This window comes from Lactuca serriola, chromosome 9 (assembly GCF_051521515.1).
Source record: "Lactuca serriola cultivar US96UC23 chromosome 9, Lser_US96UC23_V15, whole genome shotgun sequence".
Taxonomy (NCBI): Eukaryota; Viridiplantae; Streptophyta; class Magnoliopsida; order Asterales; family Asteraceae; genus Lactuca; species Lactuca serriola.
This window is the reverse complement of record NC_136416.1, coordinates 208,278,733-208,304,580: the sequence shown is the minus strand read 5'-3', so window position 1 is coordinate 208,304,580 and position 25,848 is coordinate 208,278,733. Positions and strand designations below refer to the sequence as shown.

The 25,848-nt window shown below is 39.1% G+C and overlaps 1 protein-coding gene across 1 annotated transcript; it reads left to right on the top strand.

The window, feature by feature from the left end:
- The first annotated feature begins 1,129 nt into the window (after positions 1-1,129).
- On the top strand, positions 1,130-4,303 carry LOC145073290 (bifunctional riboflavin biosynthesis protein RIBA 1, chloroplastic-like). Its single transcript, XM_079019841.1, has 7 exons — positions 1,130-1,223; positions 1,609-1,915; positions 2,075-2,290; positions 2,558-2,880; positions 2,954-3,083; positions 3,313-3,609; positions 3,868-4,303. The coding sequence occupies exons 1-7, from the start codon at positions 1,174-1,176 to the stop codon at positions 4,114-4,116; spliced, it is 1,572 nt and encodes a 523-aa protein (XP_078875967.1). The 5' UTR covers positions 1,130-1,173; the 3' UTR covers positions 4,117-4,303.
- Positions 4,304-25,848: the final 21,545 nt, after the last annotated feature.

The following is a 25,848-nucleotide window of genomic DNA, read 5'->3' as shown; positions in this document are numbered from 1 at the left end:
AATCTTCTAAAATCTTCTAAATGATTAAAAGCCCCACCCCAATTCGACACTTCAACTTTGCTTCCATCAAATTCAGACCATCTTCCATGCAACTTTACGGAAGCACTATTCTTGCCATTTTATGTTCTTAAGAATGTTCTTATTAGATTCAAATTATCAGAAAGTTTGTAAATTATCAGCTGTTATTCCATAAACTTTTGATCCAAAAAGCTGACATTGAAAGCATTGTCATTTTCACTAGCTGGTACATCCAATGAAAAAAATAACATAACTAAGAATGTCCAGTACCTTAATTTAAGAAAAAAAATGATCAGGCTTTCAACTTACATGTATTGTTTGACTTTCTTGGAGCTAAAATTTGAGATTTTAACATGTGATTGTGATATATCTGATATAGTATAAGCCTGATCATACTTCGAATGTCAAAACATAATAATTACTCGGTTTTTTTTTTAGAGAAATTTGCAGAGGATAAATTCTTGCGCATATATTTATTTATAGAATCATTGCAGGTGGTAACTTCACCATTCTTATTCGTTTGTTTTGGCCAACTCTTTTAAATTATCCTGGTATTGTAATTTCTGTTGAAATCTCAAAATATATTTCATGGAAGGATGCGAGCTGTCTAAAAAGAAGCAGCACCTTTTTTCACCATTTAGCAAAACTCCCCTACTTTTAGGGTTCTTCTTTAACTTCTTCACACCATAATGCTCTAAAGCTACTTTTTCAAGAACCAGATTTCATTTTGGATTACTGATTCTGTTATTTAGTTTTGTCATATTGGAGCTTTTGTCGTGTTCATATGCTCTTATTATTTGTTTTTTCCGATTCAGTCTCGCTGTGTCTTTACTCGTTTTTTCTTATCATGTTGAAATGGGTTAGAGACCAAAACCAAAATAAAGTAAAACCATAAGGGTCACCACATAATGAACTGGCAACTTGGACTAAATTTGTGATTTTTTAAATCACGTGGACCACATGATTTTGTCATATATAATGACGAAGGCATGAAGCAGGCAGATTATTATTGGTTGCATGGAAATACACTCTTAAAAAAAAGAAGGCTATTTTCCATGTATATAAATGTCAGTAATCTGGTTATCTTTCAACTCAAATTAATCAAAATCCCTTTCCGAGTCCAAATTTAAAATACAACAACCCAGTTTCTGATAAATGGCTTCCATTAGCTTGACTTCGTCTTCCTCACCACTACTATGTTCCAAGTAAAGCTTCTTCCATGTATCTTGTTAATTATTTTCTTCAGTTTGTTTTGATAAATGCGCTTTTCTATTCAGAAAAATAGAGCCATTGTCTCTTTTGTTCATAATGATCTCCTTTTCAATAATGCTTTTGGGCTTCATCACGATTTGGATTCTTTTCCATTACTTTGTGACTTCTTTGAGCTCCCAATCACAGGGATGTTTTCGTGTTTATGTTTTAGCTGGCTACTAAACAAGTTTGTGATTCCATGGATTGGTTTCATGGATGAAATCCAACATATTGATTTTTGTGGTTCATGTTTTAAAATTAGAATTAGAGCTTCCTTAATTGGCTATAAATTTTTGTAGGAAGTATACTAATTGATTAACTTTCTTTTTTTGAATGTAGCATGAGCACAAACTTCAGCTCAATCAATGGTCTTCATTCTCGAAATCTCATGCATGTTTCAGAGGCGTTTCTTGGTACAAAGTCATGCTCCATAAGTAAATCTGATGGTAGGTCCAAAGCTTCATTCTTGCCAGTAGATTTGTGGAAAACTGCTGTAAGTGTGTCATCTGGGATTGAAATGCTAACAGCAGATTCCATTGCCACCATGAATTCTTTCCCACTTGGTGCTGATGAATATGACTTGGATCTCCCCACACCTGGCTTCTCATCCATTTCAGATGCTATTGAAGATATTCGCCAAGGAAAGGTTGTTTTAAACTTGCTTTGTATTCAATGATACTACTATAACTGAGAAGATATTCTAATATACAATGTATGAAATGAAATTAAGTACAGGTAATAAAAAAGTTTTATGAACGTATGTTGCTATAATTTATTGCATTTAACCCTTTGGTTTATACCACAGATGGTGATGGTTGTAGACGATGAGGACAGAGAAAATGAGGGGGATCTAGTAATGGCAGCATCAAGTGTTACACCTGAGGCTATGGCTTTCTTTGTTAAGCATGGAACTGGGATTGTTTGTGTAACCATGAAAGGAGAAGATCTTGAAAGATTACAACTTCCTCTAATGGTAAAACATAATGAGGACAAGAATCGCACAGCATTCACAGTTTCAGTGGTACGTAATCTTATAAAGGATTCATCTTGCAAAAGAATCTACCTAATTATAGCAACACACTTGAAAAATCTACCTAATTATAGATTTTTCAAAGTATCATAATACCTTAATTAATTAAGTAAAAGCCATAGAAAAAAGGGAAAGTGCGATGTTCTAGTATACACATAAATGAAAGTATTTAGATATTTCTTGCATTTATCCTTACCTGAAAAAGGAAAATATTTGTCGGTTGTGGATGTTTGATAGTTTTCTAATAAAAAATTATAGGATGCAAAACATGGAACAACCACAGGGGTGTCGGCTCATGATAGGGCAACAACAGTAAAAGCTCTAGCTTCAAAAGAGTCAAAGCCCGAGGACTTTAATCGCCCAGGCCATATATTTCCATTAAGATACAGAGAAGGAGGTGTTTTGAAAAGAGCTGGTCACACCGAAGCTTCGGTTGACCTAGCCATGTTAGCTGGGTTCGACCCTGTAGCAGTCATATGTGAGGTGGTAGATGATGATGGCTCGATGGCTAGATTACCAAAACTTAGGAAATTTGTCGAAAAGGAGAACATGAAAATCATTTCTATTGCTGATCTTATCAGGTGGGTGATGTGGTCTTGATCAATATGGGAATGTATGAGTGTGGTTTTCTTGACATTTGATTCAAATTGGCAGGTATAGGAGGAAAACCGATCATTTAGTAGAGCAAGTTTCTGCTGCACGGATACCTACTACATGGGGGTCGTTTGTTGCTTACTGTTATAAGTCGATCTTAAACGGGATGGAACATGTCGCTATGGTCAAGGTGAGCTACATTCATGTTTTTTTTTACACTCAAAAGCGATTTCCCATCTTATAGAATGGGGCATTTTTTGTCCCATTGACATCATTCTAGTCCAATGCAAAACAAATGCAGTACAAGACCATCGTGTTTTTCCAGTCGTCTCATGTATTACAAAAATGGCCTAAAACTCAAAACAGTATAGAAAGTTGGGAATAAAATGATGAGAAATTGTGCTTGTTGAAACAAACAGGGTGAAATCGGGGATGGTAATGATATACTTGTGAGGGTACACTCGGAATGCTTAACAGGAGATATATACGGATCTGCTAGATGTGATTGTGGGAACCAACTCGCACTTTCAATGCAACACATCGAAGAGGCTGGGAGGGGTGTAGTGGTCTACCTCAGAGGTCATGAGGGTCGAGGCATCGGTTTAGGCCACAAACTTCGTGCTTATAACCTTCAAGATGATGGGCGTGACACTGTGGAAGCCAATGAGGACCTCGGCTTGCCTGTTGACTCAAGGGAATATGACGTTGCAGCACAGGTATAGGCGCTCACCATGTTGGAAATAGCCACATAAAGCTTGCCTAGTCTCATTCACTAGTGTAGTATGTATTGTATATTATATACTATTGTACAATACTTGTTTGTACTACCCTACAATATTATATTGTACTACAATACAATATTATATTATATGGTACTATATACAAGTGTGCGCTATTGCATTTTTGTCGGGCCATTTCCTATGTAACAAACGCAACCCAATTAGACAATCTTGATTTGTTTGAACCATATGCAGATTTTAAAAGACCTTGGTGTTAGAAAGATGAAGCTGATGACGAACAATCCGGCTAAATGCATTGGGCTCAAAGGCTATGGTTTGGAAGTTACAAGCAGAGTTCCCCTTTTGACTTTGATCACGGAGCACAACAAGAAATATCTTGAGACCAAGCGAACCAAGATGGGTCATATTTACGGGTCAGGGAATAATGGGGTTAACCTCATCAATCAAAACGATAAAACACACTCAGTGTACCCGACTAATTAACAATTTTGAGATGTGTAAGTCTGAAGTCGATTTGGATACTTCACTTACAGAGATAAGAGAAGTCACAATAAAAAAAATGTACGTTTGTCATCGAGTCTTGTAATTGTAATGTAAGTCATGCAAAAACTTCATTACATTTTATTGTTAAGTTTAGTTGGTTCCAAGAATAAAATGAGTCATTCAAACATGTTATTTGCTATTTGTAAATAGAAAACTAAATGAAAGAATAATGATAAATTAATAATAAGTATTATTATAAAAAATAAGATTTAATTGGTAACACCAATATGGACAACGTGTACAATTAGCGACAACGTAACGTCGGCAACAGTGTACCGTTAGCCTGATTACACGAGTGTACCACCGGAATTAATCAATAGCGGTGATGAGAAATTACGACAACATTGACTTTTAGCGACACTCACCAGTAGCGACGACATATTGTCGTTAATGGCATCAGCGGTGTAATACCCTATCTTTTGAAGCAACAAAATATTTTTTGTTGTGACATGATGTATAATAACAAGAAATTTACTCGTGATTTATATTTGTAACAATCAAAGGGTAACCTTAAGATATCAAATGTTTTGAAAAAATGTCTCTCCGCCAAATGGTAAAAATAGAAAAATTGTAGATTTAAAACAACAAAAAAAAAATGCATCACTATCAAATAAACATTTACATTACTTATTATGTCCCAAAATCCCATAGAAATAATTAAATTATCAACAAGACTCCTTAATTACGGATTGGCTTTGAATTGAGGAGTTCGTTTAGGTTAGTTTTTAAATTTAAACGATGTTAATTCTTTTTAAGAATTCCGGGCTATAGCGGCGACAATAGTCGTCAATAAAGAGTTAGTTAATCGCCGGGCAATAGCGGTGACACGTCGCCTGTAAAAATTCGTCGCTACTGCTATGTCGCTGATTAGATTGTTGCCGCTAAAAAGAATTGTCACCGGTAATGCTTCGTGTCGCCGCTGATATTGCCGTCGCCGATAATAATATCGCTGGTAATAACATTTTTTATTTTTTTATTTTTTCTAGTCAACGATATTGGATAGAAAAAACCGATACATAACAACGTTAAAAAAAGAAAAAATATATATAACAACATCCGATTAAATACAAAATATTGTTATAATTAATTTCATACCAAAATAAAACAACCAAAAGTTTTACAATTGTAACAAGTAGCAAATTAAGTTTTACAATTCTAACAAATAGCAAAGCATGACAACAAGTGTACCATACAAATAAAGCTCTCCCTACATATCATCATCTCCGTTCCCATCATTTCCTTCTTGATTATTCTGTGATTGAAAAAACGAATAAAACTCCTCCCTACATGTCGGGTCGTTGAGCATTGTCCGAAAATTTTCCAACTACATAATAAATAACAACATATATAAATTTATAAGTTAAAATTTAAAACATAAACAAAAACTACCAAAGTACATACCTATTTCTTGCACTTAAATAAAAGATATACCAAAAGTACATTGCTATTTCTTGCACTTAGGATAAAAACACAGTTACCAAATCAACATGCATTTTATGATGTCAAAGTACATTGTTATTTTTAATCTAGAGACATAAAAACAAAGTACATTGCTTTTTCTTACACTTAGGACAAAACCCCAATTAACAATGTTTTTAGCAAATAATCACCACAAACAAAAATTACCAAATCAACATGCATTTTATGATGCTGAAGTGCATTGTTATTTTTAAACTAGAGACAAAAAACCAAAGTACATTGTTATTCTTGCACTTGGGACAAAAACACAATTAACAAAGCTTTTAGCAAATAATCACCACAAACCAAAATTACCTAATCAACTTGCATTTTATGATACCAAAGTACATTACTATTTTTTAAACTAGAGACATAAAACCAAAGTATATTGCTATTTCTTGCACTTGAGACAAAAACCCAATTAACAAAGCTTTTAACAAATAATCACCACAAACCAAAATTACCAAATCAACATGCATTTTATGATGCCGAAGTACATTGCTATTTCTAAACTAGAGACAAAAAACCAAAGTACATTGTTATTTCTTGCATTTGGGATAAAAGCATAATTAACAAAGCTTTTAGCAAATAATCATAAGAAACCAAAATTACCAAATTAACATGCATTTTATGATGTCAAAGTACATTGCTATTTTTAAACTAGAGACAAAAAACCAAAGTACATTGTTATTTCTTGTACTTGGGACAAAATCACAATTAGCAAGTCAACATGCATTTATTCATATAAAATAATCTTGTTTTACATGTGTTGGTTGTGATGGCTGTCGTGGTGGTTGCGATGGCTGTGAAATCGACGAGATAACAAAAGGTTTCCGGCCGATGCCTCTGATATGGTCATGTCATTCTCCTAATACTTTCTCGAAAGCAACTCTTTCTTGTGCGTGTGTTAACTCTCTTTCACTTTCTGGCCCTTGCGTTTGTTCTAAGAGCTCTTCCATTAACCGATTCCGTATTTCTCAAAAGTGATTAGAAATTAAGTATAAATAAACACTTAATTATATGATAAAATTATAATTAAATACTTACGTATTGTTGTTCCGCCTCAACAGTAACAAATATACCATCCTTATCAGTATGAGCCTTGCGAAACGTTTCCACTTTCTTAAGTTTCTGTTTAACATTAAAAAATTAGATTATATTTTGAATAAAAATTACATGTATCGTATGTTACCTTCTTATAGCAAGTACTGCTATAGAAGCTCGACCCCCCACGATTCACGGTCGTTTGCATTTTTCGGACTTTTTTGTTCTTTACTGAAGAAATTTTGTGTTTGTCTATTTGCAAATACTCAATTATTTTCTTCCAATTATCAACATCCATACCATCTGGAGGGTTGGCTATTTCTCTCGGGATATCCTGATACCCTCCGAATTGAGTAAAATATTCTTTTGCATAAGATTTATGCTCTCGATAACCTTTTAACAAAGCTGCTTGAAAACTCTATGTCAACAGATGAGTTTTTGGATCCTGATACATCAGATCCAAACCAAACTTTGTCTAAAAAAAAGTTAACCAAGTAAAAACCAATCATAATTAACCATATAAAATATTTTTATATAAATAATTTACCCTTAAATGTTGTATGATTGTATCCTTTATTGAAGGAGAAATTTTTTCCAAGTCCATTTATCAAAAGGGACCATCTGCCGCATTATTTTTCCAACATCTTATGCAAACATGTCTTTTTGCTCTCTTACCGGATCATATTTATATCCATATCATAATCCATTTGAATCGGTTTGCCGTTATTCTGTAAGAGCGCTCTTTCAAGCTTAATATTTTTGGCTTTGCCTCGGACTTTCCTACGTTGCTCAACTACAAATATAATTAAAAAGTATTAGAAAAGGTATTTAATTTATAATAACTGAATAAAAATAGTAAATAAAAATTCATAATAAGACTTACGGTCCTACTCATGATGAACAATACCTCTACCACCTGGGAAAGGTGCGTCCTCAGCTCCATCACCCCCGTGTCCAAGGCCTATAACAATAGCCATGGTGTACGCAAACAAAATCCATATCGATATCATTTCCTGAAAAGTTATAAGATATACAGATAAATTTTTTATTAAAAATACATATTACATAGGAATACACATTTACATAGGAATAACATTGTATTTAAACTAGTAATCCAAATAAAGGTCATATTACAAATACACATTACATAAGAACTATTCTAATAAGAATCTTCCTCATATCCTTCAGTGTCTTCTTCAGTATAATAATCAGAATTGGTCTCATCGTAATCAGTCTCGCAATTAGAAATATCATTGACTCTACCAGTTGGCGGAGGAACTTCAGTTGCACTTTCTACATCAACAACGACTCTAGGAATGTTTTGAAAGTACATGCTAAAATCGATAAAAATTGGAACATCTGATGAAGAGATATTTTGAACTACATCGACATTGTCAACATTTTCGTGTGAGCCATTGTCAACATTTTGGACAGAGTCATTGTAAACAAGTTGGACAGGATCATCGTTCGATGGTAGACCCTAAATACTTCGATGATTAACATGCTTGACAACACACCAATGGTTATCATTTTGGTTTGCTCGAGAAGGCTCTCTGATGTAGAACACTTGTTTGGCTTGCGAAGTGTAACATCCCACTTTCCGAGAATGAGATTTTAGGGATTTCATGCAATTAAGGAAGTCTACTTGACGATTCGGAGGACCCTAACTCGGCGAGTAGGAGCTGGAATATGAAACCCTAATTTCCAGGGTTTTGTACCCTTTTTAAAGGGTCATTAGCCTCCCTCGGCCTCCCTTACCGTCCCTCTTGAGCTCAGAAAACCTTAATCACACCTACTCTCCATTCTTGTGTGTAAAGAAGCTTGGAAGGTGGATTTTGTGAAGAAGGCTTGAAGTCTAAGGAGCTTGGAGCAATTAGAAGTTGGTGGATCTAACTCTACTTCATCTTAGCATCATTTTGAAGGTAACAAGTCATTACCTTGACTTATTTTTAGCTAGATCTCTTCATGTAAAGGTTTAGGGCCATTTTCTAGTTAATTGAGGGTTATTTCGGGTATTAGGAAGATCTGAAGTTTTAACTTCAGATCTGGACTCCCTAAGTCCCTATATTTAGAAAGCGTTGGCCCTTCTCTTTGGTTTAAACCTTTCCCTTAGCTTGGTTTTGGCATCTAGGACCTTGCATGTACGTAAAGTTTGCAACTTTACATGGAAACCATGCCCTAGGAGGTTAGATCTGCAATTTGGAGCTTTGAGGTAGCTTAAAAACGTCTGAATGAGAAATTGACTAAAGGGACTCGACGAGTTGCATGGTCAACTCGACGAGTCGGATGAAGATTAGCCATTGTGGGTTTCTACATGGACTCAACGAGTCAGTGAGACGAATTAACGAATTAGTTAGGGTTTTCCTGACATTTGGACACGCATAGACTCGACGAGTTACTTGGAAACTCGGCGAGTCGACTAGGGTTTTCACGACTTCTCAAGTTCTAGAACTACACGACAAGTCAGTGATCTGCACTCAATGAGTTGGGTCAACACGGAATGTTGACCTTGACCGTTGACTTTGACTTTGACCAAGGGTTGACCAGTTAGACTTCTGGGGGTATTTTAGTAATTTGGGAATTTATGGAAGTGGATCATTGGTGGATGTAGGTGTCAGAGTTTGAGTTGTATTTTGAGGAGTTTGACATTATCATTCTAAGCTACTTGTGAGGTGAGTTGTCCTCACTATACTAACAGGGTCGAAGACACAAATGCCGGCCCTTTTCGGATTGGTGTCTAGGTTTATTGCATGATATGCTTATTGATTTACATCCTAGTTGTTAGGATGGTGATATGCTTAGTGACTTGATTAGGTCTGTATCCTAGTATATAGGATAATGCTATGTTAGTGACCGGTTAGGTTGGTATCCTGGTATATAGGATAATGCTATGTTAGTGATCGGATAGGTCGGTATCCTAGTTATAGGATGTTGCTATTGATGGGTTTTGAGCATTCTAACACTTCCTAAGTGTACATGCAACCCTAATAACCTTGGATCTATGTTTGTCTAATTATCATGAAAAATTGATTTCCAAGGTTATGAACCTATCTAGCATACATAGGGAACAATTTTTCTTTGTATAAAAGATAGAACTACATACCTTGTTGATGATAGTGTTCCTTGAAACCTTGTGAGCCTAGCACCTCAAGTGTGATGCCTCAAATGCTTCACACAACACCAAATGCAAAGTATAAACTTGAGAGAATACTCTAACACACTCAAAATTGGCCAAGCCCTCTTGTTTCACTTGTGTCTCACTAGTGTAGCCGATTTTGGGGAGAGGCATGGTCCTTATATAGTGTGTTGCATTAGGTAAAACCCTAATGTAACATGACTCTTCATTTCTCAATCCATGGGTTAACTCCATGGAGCATCCTATGGGTGGAACCCAACTTGATAATCCATGGAGCCTTTTAGCCCACTATATAAGATATGGAAGATTTACATAATCTACCCATATATTTAATTAGTTATTCTTTTGATCACTTAATTAATTCTAAATTAATTCTTGATCAAAACTAATTAAATAATATTATTAATATATTAGAACTTATAATATATTAATAAACCATATGTGTTATTTCTCTCATTTAGTTTATCCAATTGCATGGTGTTATGCAACCCAAATGGACCATGCCGGGTCGGGTCAAGTATTTACCAGAAATAATTATGGACTTAGACACCTTATCCAACAGTCTCCCACTTGGATAAGTCTAATAACTATAACTGCAATACTTCAGGAACCGATCGACAATCGTAGCTCTTTCAAGGTCTCTCGGAACTGAGAAGATGTTGATACGCCATTTAAGATTAGTGATCATATAATCCTTTGTTCTAGATATCAGCCGGACAATCACATGGAACAATGTCTTACTTATTGTCCAACAATTTTTTTTCCTGATTTCCGATTTGTTTGACAAAGAACTTAACTGAACACATCAACTTAGTTCTGACCGGGCCCGGTACGTAGGTCAAAACAAAATCATCGAGGGGCCCAGATATCAATGTATAACCAACTTCTAATCCAAGAAGGAACAGATAAACTTCGACTCATATGTTTGTTTTACCACTCATTGAATTATACACAAAAGCACGTTTTATAACATCGAGTTACCAATGCGTTTTCATACAATCAATGTATAACCAACTCGTAAGTAACAAATCATATCTCTAGGCTTGAAGACTTATATGATATTACCGTCTCACGATCACTCGAGATAAAATTCCTTGAAGTGATTCCAGTGAGTGTGGGTTGATTCCAATACTCATAACTTATGAGCACTCATGATCGTTGTAGCCATGTCCAACACCTTAGACCTCTACAACCAATCATGACAGTCTTGATTCATATCTACTTCCAACATATGACCGACTGTGGAAAATTTGAATAATATGTAAGAACACAACATACTATTCTGGAAGTCAAAACATGCAAATGAAGTTATAGTAAACGATTGACAAAAGATAGTAACACTTTACTCATAAATAAACACAACTTTTATTCATCATCAAATGTCAATTACACTTTACAAATTTCGAAATTATCTAACTACTAAAACTAATATCATCCTTCAGCCCTATGCTCCAAGCATGCTGGAGATGCTTAACCCTACTCAGTCCCTTCGTGAGGGGATCTGTTGGGTTCTCATCCGATGATACCCTCTTTGCCACGAGGATTCCTTCTTCTATGCGATGTCTGATAAAGTGATATTTTCTGTCGATGTGTTTGGATCTCCCGTGATCCCTTGGTTCCTTGGCTAAGGCAACATCACTTTCACTATCATAGAAAATTTCCATAGGCTCCTTTATAGCTGGTAGAACTCCAAGGTCTCCAATGAATTTCTTCAGCCATATAGCCTCCTTTGCTGCCTCGCTCACTACTATATACTCTGATTCACAAGTGGAATCAACCACTGTCTCCTGCTTGGAACTCTTCCAAGTGATTGCTCCTCCGTTTAAGGTAAAGACTCAGCCAGACTGAGAGCGGAAATTATCCCTATCAGTCTGGAAGCTAGCATCACTATACCCTACAACTCTCAAGTCATCACTCCCACCGAGGGTAAGGACCCAGTCCTTAGTCCTTCGTAGGTACTTGAGAATATTCTTCACCACAATCCAGTGAGCCTTGCCAGGGTTCCCCTGATACCTCTAACCATGCTTAAGGCAAAGGCTACATCAGGTCGAGTACACGTCATAGCATACATGATCGATCCTACTGCCGAAGCATAAGGTACTCGACTCATTTCTGCTATCTCAGCCTCAGTACTAGGGCTTTGTGTCTTACTCAGTCTGGCGTTACTCTGGATAGGTAATTCTCCTTTCTTGGAGTTCTCCATGCTAAATCTCTTCAGCACCTTATCCAAGTAGGTACTTTGACTAACTCCAATTAGTCTTTTACTCTGGTCTCTCATAATCCTTATCCCTAGAATATAGGCAGCTTCTCCTAGGTCCTTCATAGAGAAACACTTCCCAAGCCAGGACTTAACTTCCTGCAGAGTTGGTATGTCATTTCCTATGAGTAGTATGTCATCCACATACAATACCAAAAAGCTAACTATACTCCCACTAGCCTTGACATACACACAAGATTCATCTTCACTCCTAGAAAAGCCAAATTGCTTGACTTTTTCATCAAAGCAAAGATTCCATCTGCGAGGTGCTTGCTTTAATCCATAAATGGATTACTTAAGCTTACACACTCTATTAGGGTACTCGTTGCTGACAAAACCTTTTGGCTGACTCATGTAAACATCTTCAGTCAACTTTCCATTAAGGAAAGCGGTTTTGACATCCATTTGCCAAATTTCATAGTCATGAAATTTAGCTATGGCTAACATAACTCTAATAGACTTAATCTTGGCTACTGGAGAAAAGGTCTCATCATAATCCATTCCAGGAGTTTGAGAGAAACCCTTTGCAACCAGTCGAGCCTTATAAGTGTGTACATTACCATCCATGTTGGTCTTCTTCTTGAAGATCCATTTGCACCCTACAGTCTTACGACCTGGTACATTCTCAACCAAGTTCCAAACTTGATTATCATACTCGCTATCCATAGCTTCTTTCCATGTCGCAGACTTGGGGCCTGCCATGGCTTCCGCGTAACTATTAGGTTCATCCAGACCTACTAGTGTCTCATCACTAATAAGTGTCTCACCTTCCACAGTAATATGAAAACCATAGTAATGCTCAGGTGCATTCCTAACTCTCGTGGAACGCCTCAGAGGTACATACTCATCAATTGGCTTAACAGGAGTTTCCTCCTCAAGTTGAGGGCTAGGGTTTGAAGTTCCTTCACCGCTTGACTCTTGAATTTCTTCAAGGTCAATTTGCCTCCCACTGTCTCCTTGGCTTATAAATTCTCTCTCACGAAAGACTCCTATTCTTGCTACAAAGACGACATTATCACTAGGTCTGTAGAATAGGTAACCAAAGGATCTTTGTGGGTAGCCGATGAAAATACACCTCTCGCTTCGGGGTTCAAGCTTATCATGAGTCTCGTGTCTCACAAAAGCCTCGCAACCCCAAATCTTGATGTGGTCTAGTTTGGGTACTTTACCAGTCCACATCTCGTGAGGAGTTTTGGCAACTTTCTTTGTAGGGACTAGATTAAGGATATGGTCGGCAGTCTCTAAGGCATACCCCCAAAATGAGATTGGTAGCGAAGCTCGACTCATCATGGAACGAACCATATCCAACAAGGTTCGATTACGCCTCTGAGCTACACCATTCAACTGTGGTGTCGTGGGAGGTGTCAATTGTGAGACAATCCCACATTCCCTAAGATAGTCGAGGAACTCTGAACTAAGATACTCACCACCTCGATCAGATCAAAGCATCTTAATGTTCCTGCCCAATTGATTCTCGACTTCCTGTTTAAATTCCTTAAACCTTTCGAAAGTCTTTGACTTATGCTTGATTAAGTAGACATATCCATATCTATTGTAATCATCAGTAAAAGTCAAATAATAACGATTAACATCCCTTGTGGCATGTTTGAATGGTCCACACACATCCGTGTGTACAAGGTACAACAAACCTTCACCCCTATCACAAGAACATGTGAAGGGTGACTTTGTCATTTTTCCAAGTAAGCATGATTCACAACTATCATCTGACTTTAGGTCAAATGACTCCAAGACTCCATCCTTTTGGAGTTGGCCTATGCGTTTCTTGCTTATATGTCCAAGACGACAATGCCATAATGATGCTTTATCCAAGTTATTATTATTAATCGAATCAATACACATCACATTATTTCTTAAGTTATCAACCACAGATACTGTTTCATACACGCCATCATAAGGTAATGCTTTAAAATAAAGAACATTATTAAAGAAAGCATCAATAGAACCCACTTCCTTATTAAATGAAAAGGTAAAACCTTGTTTGTACAATGCATGAAAGGAAATAATATTTCTTGCCATTTCTGGTGAGTAACAACATTTATTCAAATCTAAATTAAACCCACTACTTAGCGATAAAGTATAAACTCCAATCTTGGTGACAGGTGTAACTTTCCTATTCCCCATGATTACGTTTATTCTTCCTTGCTCCACATTCTCACTTCTTCTTAGTCCCTGCAAGTCACAACAAATATGAATACCACAACCGGTATCAAGGACCCATGAGTTAGAATGGGATGAGTTATTAGATAAGATAGTGTAAGTACCTGTATGGTTGGGTTTAACTTTCCCATCCTTCACATCTTGCTGGTACTTTGGGCAGTTCCGCTTCCAATGTGCCTTTTCATGACAATAAAAGCATTCAGCCTCTTTTGGGTCAGAAGAAGGAGTGATGAAACCTTTCTTGGTTCCACTTGAAGAAGAGCCATCAAGGGTACTAACCTTGGTACCCTTCGAAGAACTCTTTCTCTTCTTCCCTCGTCCTTTTCCGATTGCCAAGACAGAGGTGAAGTTGGTAGGAATAGGAGTAGTAACAACCGCCTTACCCTTAAGACCACTTTCTGCGGTCTTTAAGAGTCCTTGAATTTTGCTGAGTGTGACCTCTTCCTTGTTCATGTGGTATGTCATGCGGAATTGATTATAACATGAAGGTAAGGAGTGCAAAATGATATCTATTGAAAGCTCCTCGGGGGAATTCACATTAAGCTTCAGCAAACGGTCCACGAATCTTTGCATTTTCTGCATGTGGCCCGTGATGGGTTCACCATCCTTCATGCGAGTTGTTATCATGGAGGAGATGATTTCATACCTCTCTTGACGAGCACTTTGATGGTATCTTTCCATCAAGTCTTGGTGAATCTCATAGGGGTAGAAATCTTCATAGGATTTTTGGAGATCCGCGGTCATAGTGGCCATCATGATGCATGCCACCTTGGTGGCATCCCTTTCATGTGCCCTAAACTCAACGATCTCTTGAGGAGTAGCAACTGTCTCATCAATCTCCTTAAGCTCCTTATCGAGGACATATTCTTTGTCCTCGTAGCGGGTAATCATTCGGATGTTTCTGATCCACTCATTAAAGTTGGATCCATCAAAAGTGACTTTCCCACAAAAGTTCAAAAGAGAAAAGGAGCCACTAGGATTAGAGCCAGAAGCAGAGTTGTTTGCAGACATCTAAAAGAGAAGAAAGAAAGGATTAGTTTAGATATAGAGATAATCCTTAATAAAACACCCAAATGTAGTATTAAGGCTAGGACCCAATCACAATATATTATACTTAGAAGAGGTATGCCGTAATCTAAGTAATAACATATTTGAAAGGTAGGTGAATGACGATTCACCAATTTCCACCAAAGACGAAATATTAAAAAAAATATTTAATTTGGTTCTTAGAAACTCCTAGATTCTTTTGAGATTCAATGAACTTTTCAAAGGCATGTTTCAATCTCGAGTGTGCCCTCCAAGTTTTGTGACTGGGATGCCGAGGATCACAAAACGAGGTGTGAAGTAACCATGCAAATCACTTGGTACCCATAATGTTTACCCCTCAATCGATGTGCCGGTTAAACACACACGCTCCATCAATACTATGATAAATATTAAGTCACCCTTTACCTACCTTGTTATGTCCAAGTTAGTGTGCCGGTTAACCACACACGCTCCACTAACGACTTAGACAAAGTGTAAAGTGTAATTTCATGGATTAGCACCTTATTCACATTTTTCCTAAAGTAACTAAGATTGGGAATTTAATAAAACATTTAGTTACTTTATAATATTCATCATACTTTTAATGAGAATTTGTAAGTCCTTGTCTTACCCGTTCGGCTAACGACCCTCCACCAGTCAATCAAGCAGTGGGTGAGAGTGGACACCCATTAAGTTGCCACTTTATAGGCAACAACCTTATACCCACCTTATAGACCGGCTTCGTGAATGAGGCGGTACTAGCGGTAAGACGACTTTGATTTTATAATTATAAGGGTTAAATTTTAACTTTTAAAATTCTAAGGGTTGGAACTAAAGTTTTAATCAAGACTTTACTTGTTCCAAAACTTGAGGGAAAGTTTTGTAAACTTTCAAAACTTTTCATTTCTTGTAACTTATGAGTTAATTAGAGTATTAAAAATGAAGACTCTTCATTTTTATAACCCATGTGTTCTTTTAATGGTTTTTAAACAAAAGACTTTTGATTTTCCATAACTTGAGGACAAGTTATGGACTCCATTAAAACACATAATGATCATGAATTAATCTACCACATAGGTTACAAATAATTCCTATGATCATCTAAACATCATAAGATCAAGAACATGAATATGAACACTTTCATGAATCAAAAATTACACTTAAAACTTGTAATTTTGATAATTTGTCATTGTAAATGGATTAGCATGAACATTACACCATCTAAAACAAGTCTTAAAACACCAAAACAGTTTAGGGTAATGTTCCTAGTCCATTTCCAACAACAAATATCGAAATTCTGAAAACTACAGCCTCTACTTGTCAAGTGTATGAACTGACTCGACGAGTAGCTTGCATTTGGTCATGGACTCGTCGAGTCCCCCCATGGACTCGACGAGTTCATACGGGCAGAAAACAAAAAACTCGATTTTTCAAGCAGTTTGCACAAAAATCAAACAAGCAAGCCTAGGCTCTGATACCACTGATGGGTTTTGAGCATTCTAACACTTCCTAAGTGTACATGCAACCCTAATAACCTTGGATCTATGTTTGTCTAATTATCATGCAAAATTGATTTCCATGGTTATGAACCTATCTAACATACATGGGGAACAATTTTTCTTTGTATAAAAGATAGAACTACATACCTTGTTGATGATAGTGTTCCTTGAAACCTTGTGAGCATAGCACCTCAAGTGTGATGCCTCAAATGCTTCACACAACACAAAATGCAAAGTATAAACTTGAGAGAATACTCTAACACACTCAAAATCGGCTAAGCCCTCTAGTTTCACTTGTGTCTCACTAGTGCAGCCGATTTTGGGGAGAGGCATGGTCCTTATATAGTGTGTTGCATTAGGTAAAACCCTAATGTAACATGACTCTTCATTTCTCAATCCATGGGTTAACTCCATGGAGCATCCATGGAGCCTCCTATGGGTGGAACCCAACTTGATAATCCATGGAGCCTTTTAGCCCACTATATAAGATATGGAAGATTTACATAATCTACCCATATATTTACTTAGTTATTCTTTTGATCACTTAATTAATTCTTGATCAAAACTAATTAAATAATATTATTAATATATTAGAACTTATAATATATTAATAAACCATATGTGTTATTTCTCTCATTTAGTTTATCCAATTGCATGGTGCCATGCAACCCAAACGGACCATGCCGGGTCGGGTCAAGTATTTACCAGAAATAGTTATGGACTTAGACACCTTATCCAACAACTATGATTAGTGATCTGTTAGATCGGTTTGACTGTTATATACATGCTAGCGTATGATATTTATGCGCACATGATTGTTTGATTGGGGTTGGGTTGAGGCGGACCTACTTTGTGCTGAAGGCCAACATACTGTGAGCGGACCGGATAGACTGCAGACTCGGGAGGGTATATTTGTCCGGCCAAAGGCCCGGCGAGCGGTCCGGATAGGCTGAAGACTCTGAGAGGCGGTCCAGATGTGCTGAAGACTCGGAGAGCGGTCCAGATAGACTGATGGCTTGCGAGGCGGTCCAGTCAGGAGGATGGCTCATTATGCATGCTGTTGTTTTATATGATATGGTTATATCTGTATGTTTTTGGTATTTTGAGGAAACTCACTAAGCTTCAAGATTATAGTTGTTGATTATGTTTCAGGTACTTCTTGATGGGTTTGAGCCACAAGAACATTCCTATGTGCACATACAAACCCTAATGCTTGGATCTAGGTTTCTCTAATTAAACATGCAATATATCCAAGACTTTGATTGATAGATCTAATGAAAAACATTCGTATGAAAACAGATCTGAAACATTACCTATGATTACTTGCTTGAATCTTTTTGTCCTTGGAGCTTAGAGTCACAATTGTCACTCCTCTAATGGCTTACAAACACCAACTAGCAAGAGGATGATATGAGAGAGATAGGAGGGAGAGAAAAGTCGGCCAGGGTAAGTCTAATACCAAGAGGTGCCGATTTCTTCACCCCTAGGGGTCTATATATACTAGTGAGCATCCTAGGGTTTCACTCTTAAACCCTAATTGGATAACTTAGGCCCTAAGCAATCCAATATCCTTATTGATAAGCCTTGTAGGATTTCTAGGCTCTTCCAAACCCTAAAATCGTCCACCCCTTATCCATATGGAATCATAGCTCAAAATACAACTATCATACAATTGATAGTTTATGCCCCTTTATTTAATTAATCTCTTTAAGTCACTAAATTAACTCCTAATTAATTTATGACTTATAATAATATTATTATTTCCTTATATTATTCTCATAATATATTAATAATATTTCTCCTCTCATTATAAATCATCTTGTCAAGTTGCTTTTGTGAAGGCAACCCAAAAGGACCATGCACAATCGGGTCAAATACTTGCCAAATATAGTTGCAGCCTTAGACACTATTCCAACAGTCTCCCACTTGGATAAGGCTAGTAACTATATATACAAGCATAATCTGATTAGCAATCGTAGCTCTCAAAGACGCTGTCAAACTCTGATCTTATCAGTCCTGTCCTTTAGACAAGGGATCGTATAGTCCTCTGTTAAGATATTACGTAGACACAATCATTGTCCAACGTTTAATTTCTCGATCTCAGATTTATTCGATATAGAACTTAATCGAACACATCAATTTAGTTCTGACCGGGCCCGACACATAAGTCAAATCAAATCATCGAGTGGCTGAGATATCGCTTTTACCCTCTTAGGATAAAAGTAACAGATAAACTTCGACTTATATGCATTTACTTATTCACTAATGAATTATACACAACAATGCGTTTTATAACATCAATTTACTGATGCGGTTTCGCATCATCAATGTACAATCAATTAACAAATAACAAACCATATATATAGGTTTTAAGACCATATGATATTATCATCTTGCGATCACTTACAATATATATATATATATATATATATATATATATATATATATATATATATATACCTTAAAGTGATTCCAGCAAGTGCGGGTTTGTTCCAATGCTCAAAACTAGTTCATAAGCACTCATGAACGTTGTAGGAAACCTTTGCTATGTCTAATACTATTTAGACAATCTACATACCAATTCATGACAATCTTCATTCATACCTACTTCCAACATATGAACGATTGTGGATTGTTTGAATAATTTGATTATTCTTAATAACTCAATTATTCAGGAAGTCAAAACATGCAAAGTGAAACAATAGTTAAACAATTAACATATGACAGTAACTTTACTCATAAATAATACTCCTTTATTTAATCATCAAATGTCAATTACATTTATCTATTACAAGTTTCTAAAACTATCTAATCTAAACTAACATCATCCTTCATCCCAATGCTCCTAGCATGCTGCAAATGCTTAACCCTACTCAGTCCCTTCGTAAGCGGATCTGCTGGGTTATCTTCCGATGATATCCTCTTAACCATGAGGTGTCCTTCTTCTACTCGATGTCTAATAATGTAACATCCCCCTCTGGCACGTATAACAATATTGTCCGCTTTGGGCCACTCGGCACGAGGACTTCCTAGGGGGTCACCCATCCTGGTACTACTCCCGCCCGAGCACGCTTAACTGCGGAGTTCTTATGGGATCTGCTGCCCTCAAGGCTTTAAAACACGTTGTGTTAGGGAAGGTATCGACACCCATTATAAGGAATGCTTAATTCTCCTTCCCAGCCGATGTGGGATCAGATCTAACCCACTTTCACCCCCCATTATAGGGTTCGACGTCCCTGTCGAACACATCGACCCGTGCCCTGGCTCTGATACCAACTTGTAACAACCCAAAAATACGACCCAAAAATTTCGACTTTTATTATAATAAAACCATGGAACTAAGTATCACATAATAAAACCATACGTTGCATGTCTCAAAAACCACGATAAAACACTATGAGGAAAACTATGTCCCAATGTAACCAAACATAAGAAGAAAATGAATCGACTCCCACGACAAAAACTGAAGCTGTGGTGTGTGCGATGCCATCATCTCGAGCTCTTCCCTTTGCTTGCGGAAGTACCTGAAACCAAAACTGAAACTGTAAGCACGAAGCTTAGTGAGCTCCCCCAAACTACCACATACCATGCAATAACATATAAAACACATACGGGGCCTTGCCCCCTCCATCGAACCGAAGTCCGAAGCTAACTGTATGGGACCTTGTCCCCTACATCGGGCCGAAGTCCGAAGCTGACTGACTTGGACCTTGTCCCCTACATCGGACCAAAGTCCGAAGCTGACTGACTGGGATCGTGTCCCCTACATTAGACCGAAGTCCGAAGCTAGCTAACTGGAACCTTGTCCCCTACATCGGGCCGAAGCCCGAAGCCGACTGACTGGGACCTTGTCCCCTACATCGGACCGAAGTCCGAAGCTGACTGACTGGGACCGTGTCCCCTACATCAGACCGAAGTCCGAAGCTGGCTAACTGGAACCTTGTCCCCTACATCGGGCCGAAGCCCGAAGCTGACTGACTGGGACCTTGTCCCCTACATCGGACCGAAGTCCGAAGCTGACTGACTGAACACAGCATAGCATAACATATCAACTAGCATAAACAATTAAATCCTGTCTGAGCCATGGAGGCGTCAAACATACTAACTTCTGTATTGGACCGAAGTCCTGAAACTACAGCTGACTGAACATGCCGGCATTGTGGCCTTAGACCCGTTCCTACTGGAAGGAAACTCACCTCGTGAACTGGCTGCTGTGTGTATGGCTTTGGAAACTAACTGCTGCTGCTCCGGTATCTCCCCAGCTACAATTCCATAACACACTCAATCAGTTGCTAATCACTGCATTGGGTAAAATGACTCTTTTACCCCTGGTCAAAGTCAACACTCTCGGTCAAAGTAAACTCACAGTTGACCTGACTCGCCGAGTTGGGCCGCCAACTCGTCGAGTTCTCTAGTCTCACTTCTCAACCCTACTCATGGCCACTCGTCGAGTATGGCATCGACTCGACGAGTACCCTCTCGATCCAAGAACTCAGACAATCTTCATCCGACTCGCCGAGTCATATGAACAACTCGACAAGTTGTTCTTGAGCTAAGAAGATTGCCTTGGACTCACCGAGTTGTATGAACAACTTGTCGAGTTCCTCCATTACTGAGTCTGCCCTCCAACTCACTGAGTCCACTCTACTACTCACAGGCTTCCACTCGTCAACACTCAAAGGGGAAAACAGGACTCGCGACTTGACTCGCCGAGTCGTTCTTCCGACTCGCCGAGTCACATCCATGCAGCTACTCTCAACTCGATTCTGCTTGAATCCAGTGGCTGAAACTTATAGATCTGGGCTTCCTTAACTCGATTAGCACATAAAGATTCTATCTTTACGTGCCGAAAAGCGACCAAGAAGATAATAAGGCTCAAAAAGCATAATAAAGGCTAGATCTAGGGTCCTTATGCAAAGAATCTTCAAAAAGGCAATAGATCCGGGCTCTACACCTCCTAGATGAACAGATCTAGGGATATCTCGACCTATTAAGGCATCCATACAACTATAAGGCTTGGAAAAAATGCATCAAACTAGCCCTAGAAGAAGTCTAATGGAGGTCTAAAGCATAAAACAGAAGGAATCCGAGAAATACCTCAATGAACTCTGATTTTGCCCTTGGATCTTTGCTCTACACCTCTTCTCTTTGCTCCTCTCTTCTTCTTCTTCAAGCCGTCAAAATCCACACACAAAAGCACTTAAAACAATAAGGGATGGATTAGGGTTTTCTCACAGCTCTCTGAGGGTGAAGGAGGCGAGTTTGGGGCTCATAGCATTGCTTAAATAATGAGCAACTCGGGGATTTAGGGTTTCTTCCAGGTAGGCAGACTCGCCGAGTCCCGAATATGGACTCTTCGAGTCGCCGACTAACACGTGCACAAAAACTCGACCCTACTCGACGAGTCAGGCCATAGACTCGCCGAGTCCCTCAATAAAACTTCTAAATAAATGCCACGGAAGCAACATACCAGAGACGGGGCGTTACAAATAAAGTGACATTTTCTGTCGATATGACGAGATCTAGCATGATCCCTCGGTTCCTTGGTCAAGGCAACCGCTCCTTCATTATCACAGAAAATTTCCATAGGCTCCTTTATGGCAGGCACAACTCCAAGATCACCAATGAAGTTCTTCAACCATATTGCCTCCTTCGACGCTTCGCTTGCTGCAATGTACTCTGATTCGCACGTTGAATCAGCTATGGTTTCCTGCTTCGAACTTTTCCAAGTTACTGCTCCACCATTAAGGGTAAAGATCCAACCCGACTGCGAACGGTAGTTGTCCCTGTCGGTTTGGAAGCTGGTGTCACTATACCCTCGCACGTTTAAGTCATCACTCCCCCCCCCCCCCCGAGGACTAAAAACCATTCCTTCGTCCTCCGAAGGTACTTAAGTATATTCTTGACCGCAATCCAATGGGCTCTGCCAGGTTTCCCTTGATATCTACTGACCATGCTCAAAGCAAAGGCTACATCAGGGCGAGTACAAGTCATATCATACATGATTGAGCCAACTGCGGAAGCGTATGGTACTCGGCTCATTTCTGCTATCTCGGCTTCGGTACTCGGACTTTGAGTCTTACTCAACTTGGCATTACTTTGTATCGGTAATTCTCCCATCTTCAAATTTTCCATACTAAAACGTTTTAGTACTTTATCTAAGTAAGTGTTATGACTAAGTCCTATTAGTCTCTTACTTCGTTCTCGCACTATCCTTATTCCCAAAATATAGGAAGCCTCTCCGAGGTCCTTCATAGCGAAACACTTCCCGAGCCAGGACTTAACCTCCTGCAATGTCGGGACGTCATTTCCTATGAGTAGTATGTCATCGACATACAAAACGAGGAAGCTAACTATACTCCCACTGGCTGTGACATATACACATGATTCATCTTTGCTTTGTACAAATCCAAACTCTTTGACTTTCTCATCGAAGCAAAGATTCCATCTGCGAGACGCTTGCTTAAGCCCATAAATGGACTTCTCAAGCTTACACACTTTATTCGGATGCTTCGTGTCGACAAAACCCTCTGGCTGAGCCGTGTAAACATCCTCAGCCAACTTCCCATTAAGGAAAGCAGTCTTGACATCCATCTTCCACATCTCATAATCATGAAGTGCAGCAATGGCTAGCATCACCCTAATAGACTTTATTTTCGCAACTGGTGAGAAGGTCTCATCATAGTCAACTCCGGGAGTTTGAGTAAAGCCCTTTGCAACTAATCGTGCCTTATATGTGTGTACATTCCCATCCACGTCGGTCTTCTTCTTGAAGATCCATTTGCACCCAACAGTCTTACGTTCGGGCACATTATCAACCAAATTCCAAACTTGGTTATCATACATGGATTGAATCTCGTTGTCCGTCGCCTCTTTCCATTTCGCAGACTCCGGGCCTGCCATGGCTTCCTTATAGCTATTAGGTTCATCTAAATTTATTAGTGTACCATCACTAATATACGTGTCCCCTTCGGTAGTAATATGAAAACCATATAACTGGGGTTGAACTCTAACTCTTTCGGAATGTCTTAGAGGTAAGGACTTGTCAATTGGCTTAACCGGAGTTTCCTCCTCGGGTTGAGCGCCAGCGGTGGAGGTTCCTTCATCACTCGACTCTTGAATCTCTTTAAGCTCGATCTGCCTCCCACTGTCTCCTTGGCTTATGAGTTCTTGCTCTCGGAAAACCCTCTCCTTGTAACGAAGACTACATTATCATTCGGTCTATAGAAGAGATATCCAAAGGATTTATACGAGTAGCCGATGAAAATACATCGCTCACTACGAGGTTCGAGCTTGCCGTGAGTGTAACATCCCGAAATATCAAGAGTAGAGTTGAAGGGCTAAAAGAGTAAATTAGGAAAGAGCGACTCGGCGAGTAGAGTCGCGACTTGGTCGCGTGTTAAGTAGTCGACTCGGCGAGTCAGAAAGATGGACTTGGCGAGTAGGCGCTGAGTGGAGAAAACCCTAATTCTCGGGGTTGAGCCCTATATAAAAAACATAAAATCCATTCCCCCAGCCTCTGTACTCATCCTCAAGTCCAGAAACCCTATCCTTCGTATGTGAGTGGATCAAGTTGCATTTGGGAGCTTGGAGAAGCAATTGTTGAGGAATCTTGAAGATGAAGAGGCTTGGACCAAGGGGCTTTGCTTGGATTCGAGTTCCATAGCAGTTGGGGCGTTCTTTTGAGGTAATATCTCGTCCTTGGGTTGTTACTCTTATGGATTCATCATTTTGGGGTTTGTGGGGAGCTTATCTTGGTATGTTTTGGAGTTTGGAAGTTAGATCTAAGGTTGCTACCTCAGATCTGGAGTGGTGATGGTCCTAATGTGTATAAAGTCCCTGTGTTGAGTGTTGGGTGAAGCTATCATGTCCCAAACCTTAGCCCTAATGTGCAAAATGCATAGATCTCTTTGGATTCACGTAAAGTTTGCCACTTTACGTGATGGATGGGTTGTAGGAGGCTAGATCTATGTTTTGGATCAATTGCATGGCCTGGAATGCTTCTATATGGATTCAGACTGGTGGTACTCGACGAGTCACATGGGTGGACTCGACGAGTTGCTTGAAGATGAGCTGGAACTCGACGAGTTGGAAGAACAACTCAGCAAGTTGGATGAAGATGGCATGGAACTCGGCGATTTGTATGAACAACTCGGCGAGTAGGTTGAAGATAGCCTTAGACTCGGCAAGTCTGTTCTTGGACTCGGCGATTCTTGTCGAAGAGTCCCAATATTTTCTGGTTGAGTCGAGAATCGGCGAGTCAAGGGATGACTCGGTGAGTTGTGGGCGAGTGGACTCAGAGTTGTTGGACTCGACGAGTCTCGGGGTGACTCGGCGAGTTAGGTCGCAGATTGAGGGAAGTTCTGAGTATGGGGACTCGGTGAGTCATCGGGTTGACTCGGCAAGTAGAGTCAGTCAGGGGTTGACTTTGATCTTGTCCAAAGGTTGACCAGTTGTCTTTCAGGGGTATTTTAGTAATTAAGGGTATTTATTGAGTTGAGTGTGTTGGTGTTCAGTGGAGGAGTTCGTGTCGGAGCTTGGAGCAGCGGGATCTTATCCTTTCAGCCGGCAGTTCCAAGGTGAGTTATCCTCACTATATCAACAGGGTCTAAGGCACCAAGGCCGGCCCTTATCGGATTGAGGATCGGGTAGTTGTTGTTATGTTGTTGCTATGATATGTTCGCATCCTGAGAGCTCGGATGGTATATGTTAGAGACCTGATTGAGATCGATATCTTGAGAGATAGGGAGATGCTATGCTAGTGACCTGTTAGGTCGGTATCCTGGTTAGGATGATGATATGTTATGTGATCTGTTTGATCTGCTTGTTGACTGTGAATTTCTATATGATTGTATGTATATGTGCACATGGTTGTTTGGACTGGAGTTGGGTTGAGGCGGTTCCTACTTTGTGCTGTAGGCCTAGATACCCAGGGCAGACCGGTTGTTCCGAAGGCCCAGCGAGCGGTCCGGATAGGCTGTAGGCCCCAAGAGGGCGGACCAGACGTGCCGAGGCTCGGAGAGTGGACCAGGCAGACTGAAGGCCCGGTGTGGGCGGACCAGTCATACTGTAGA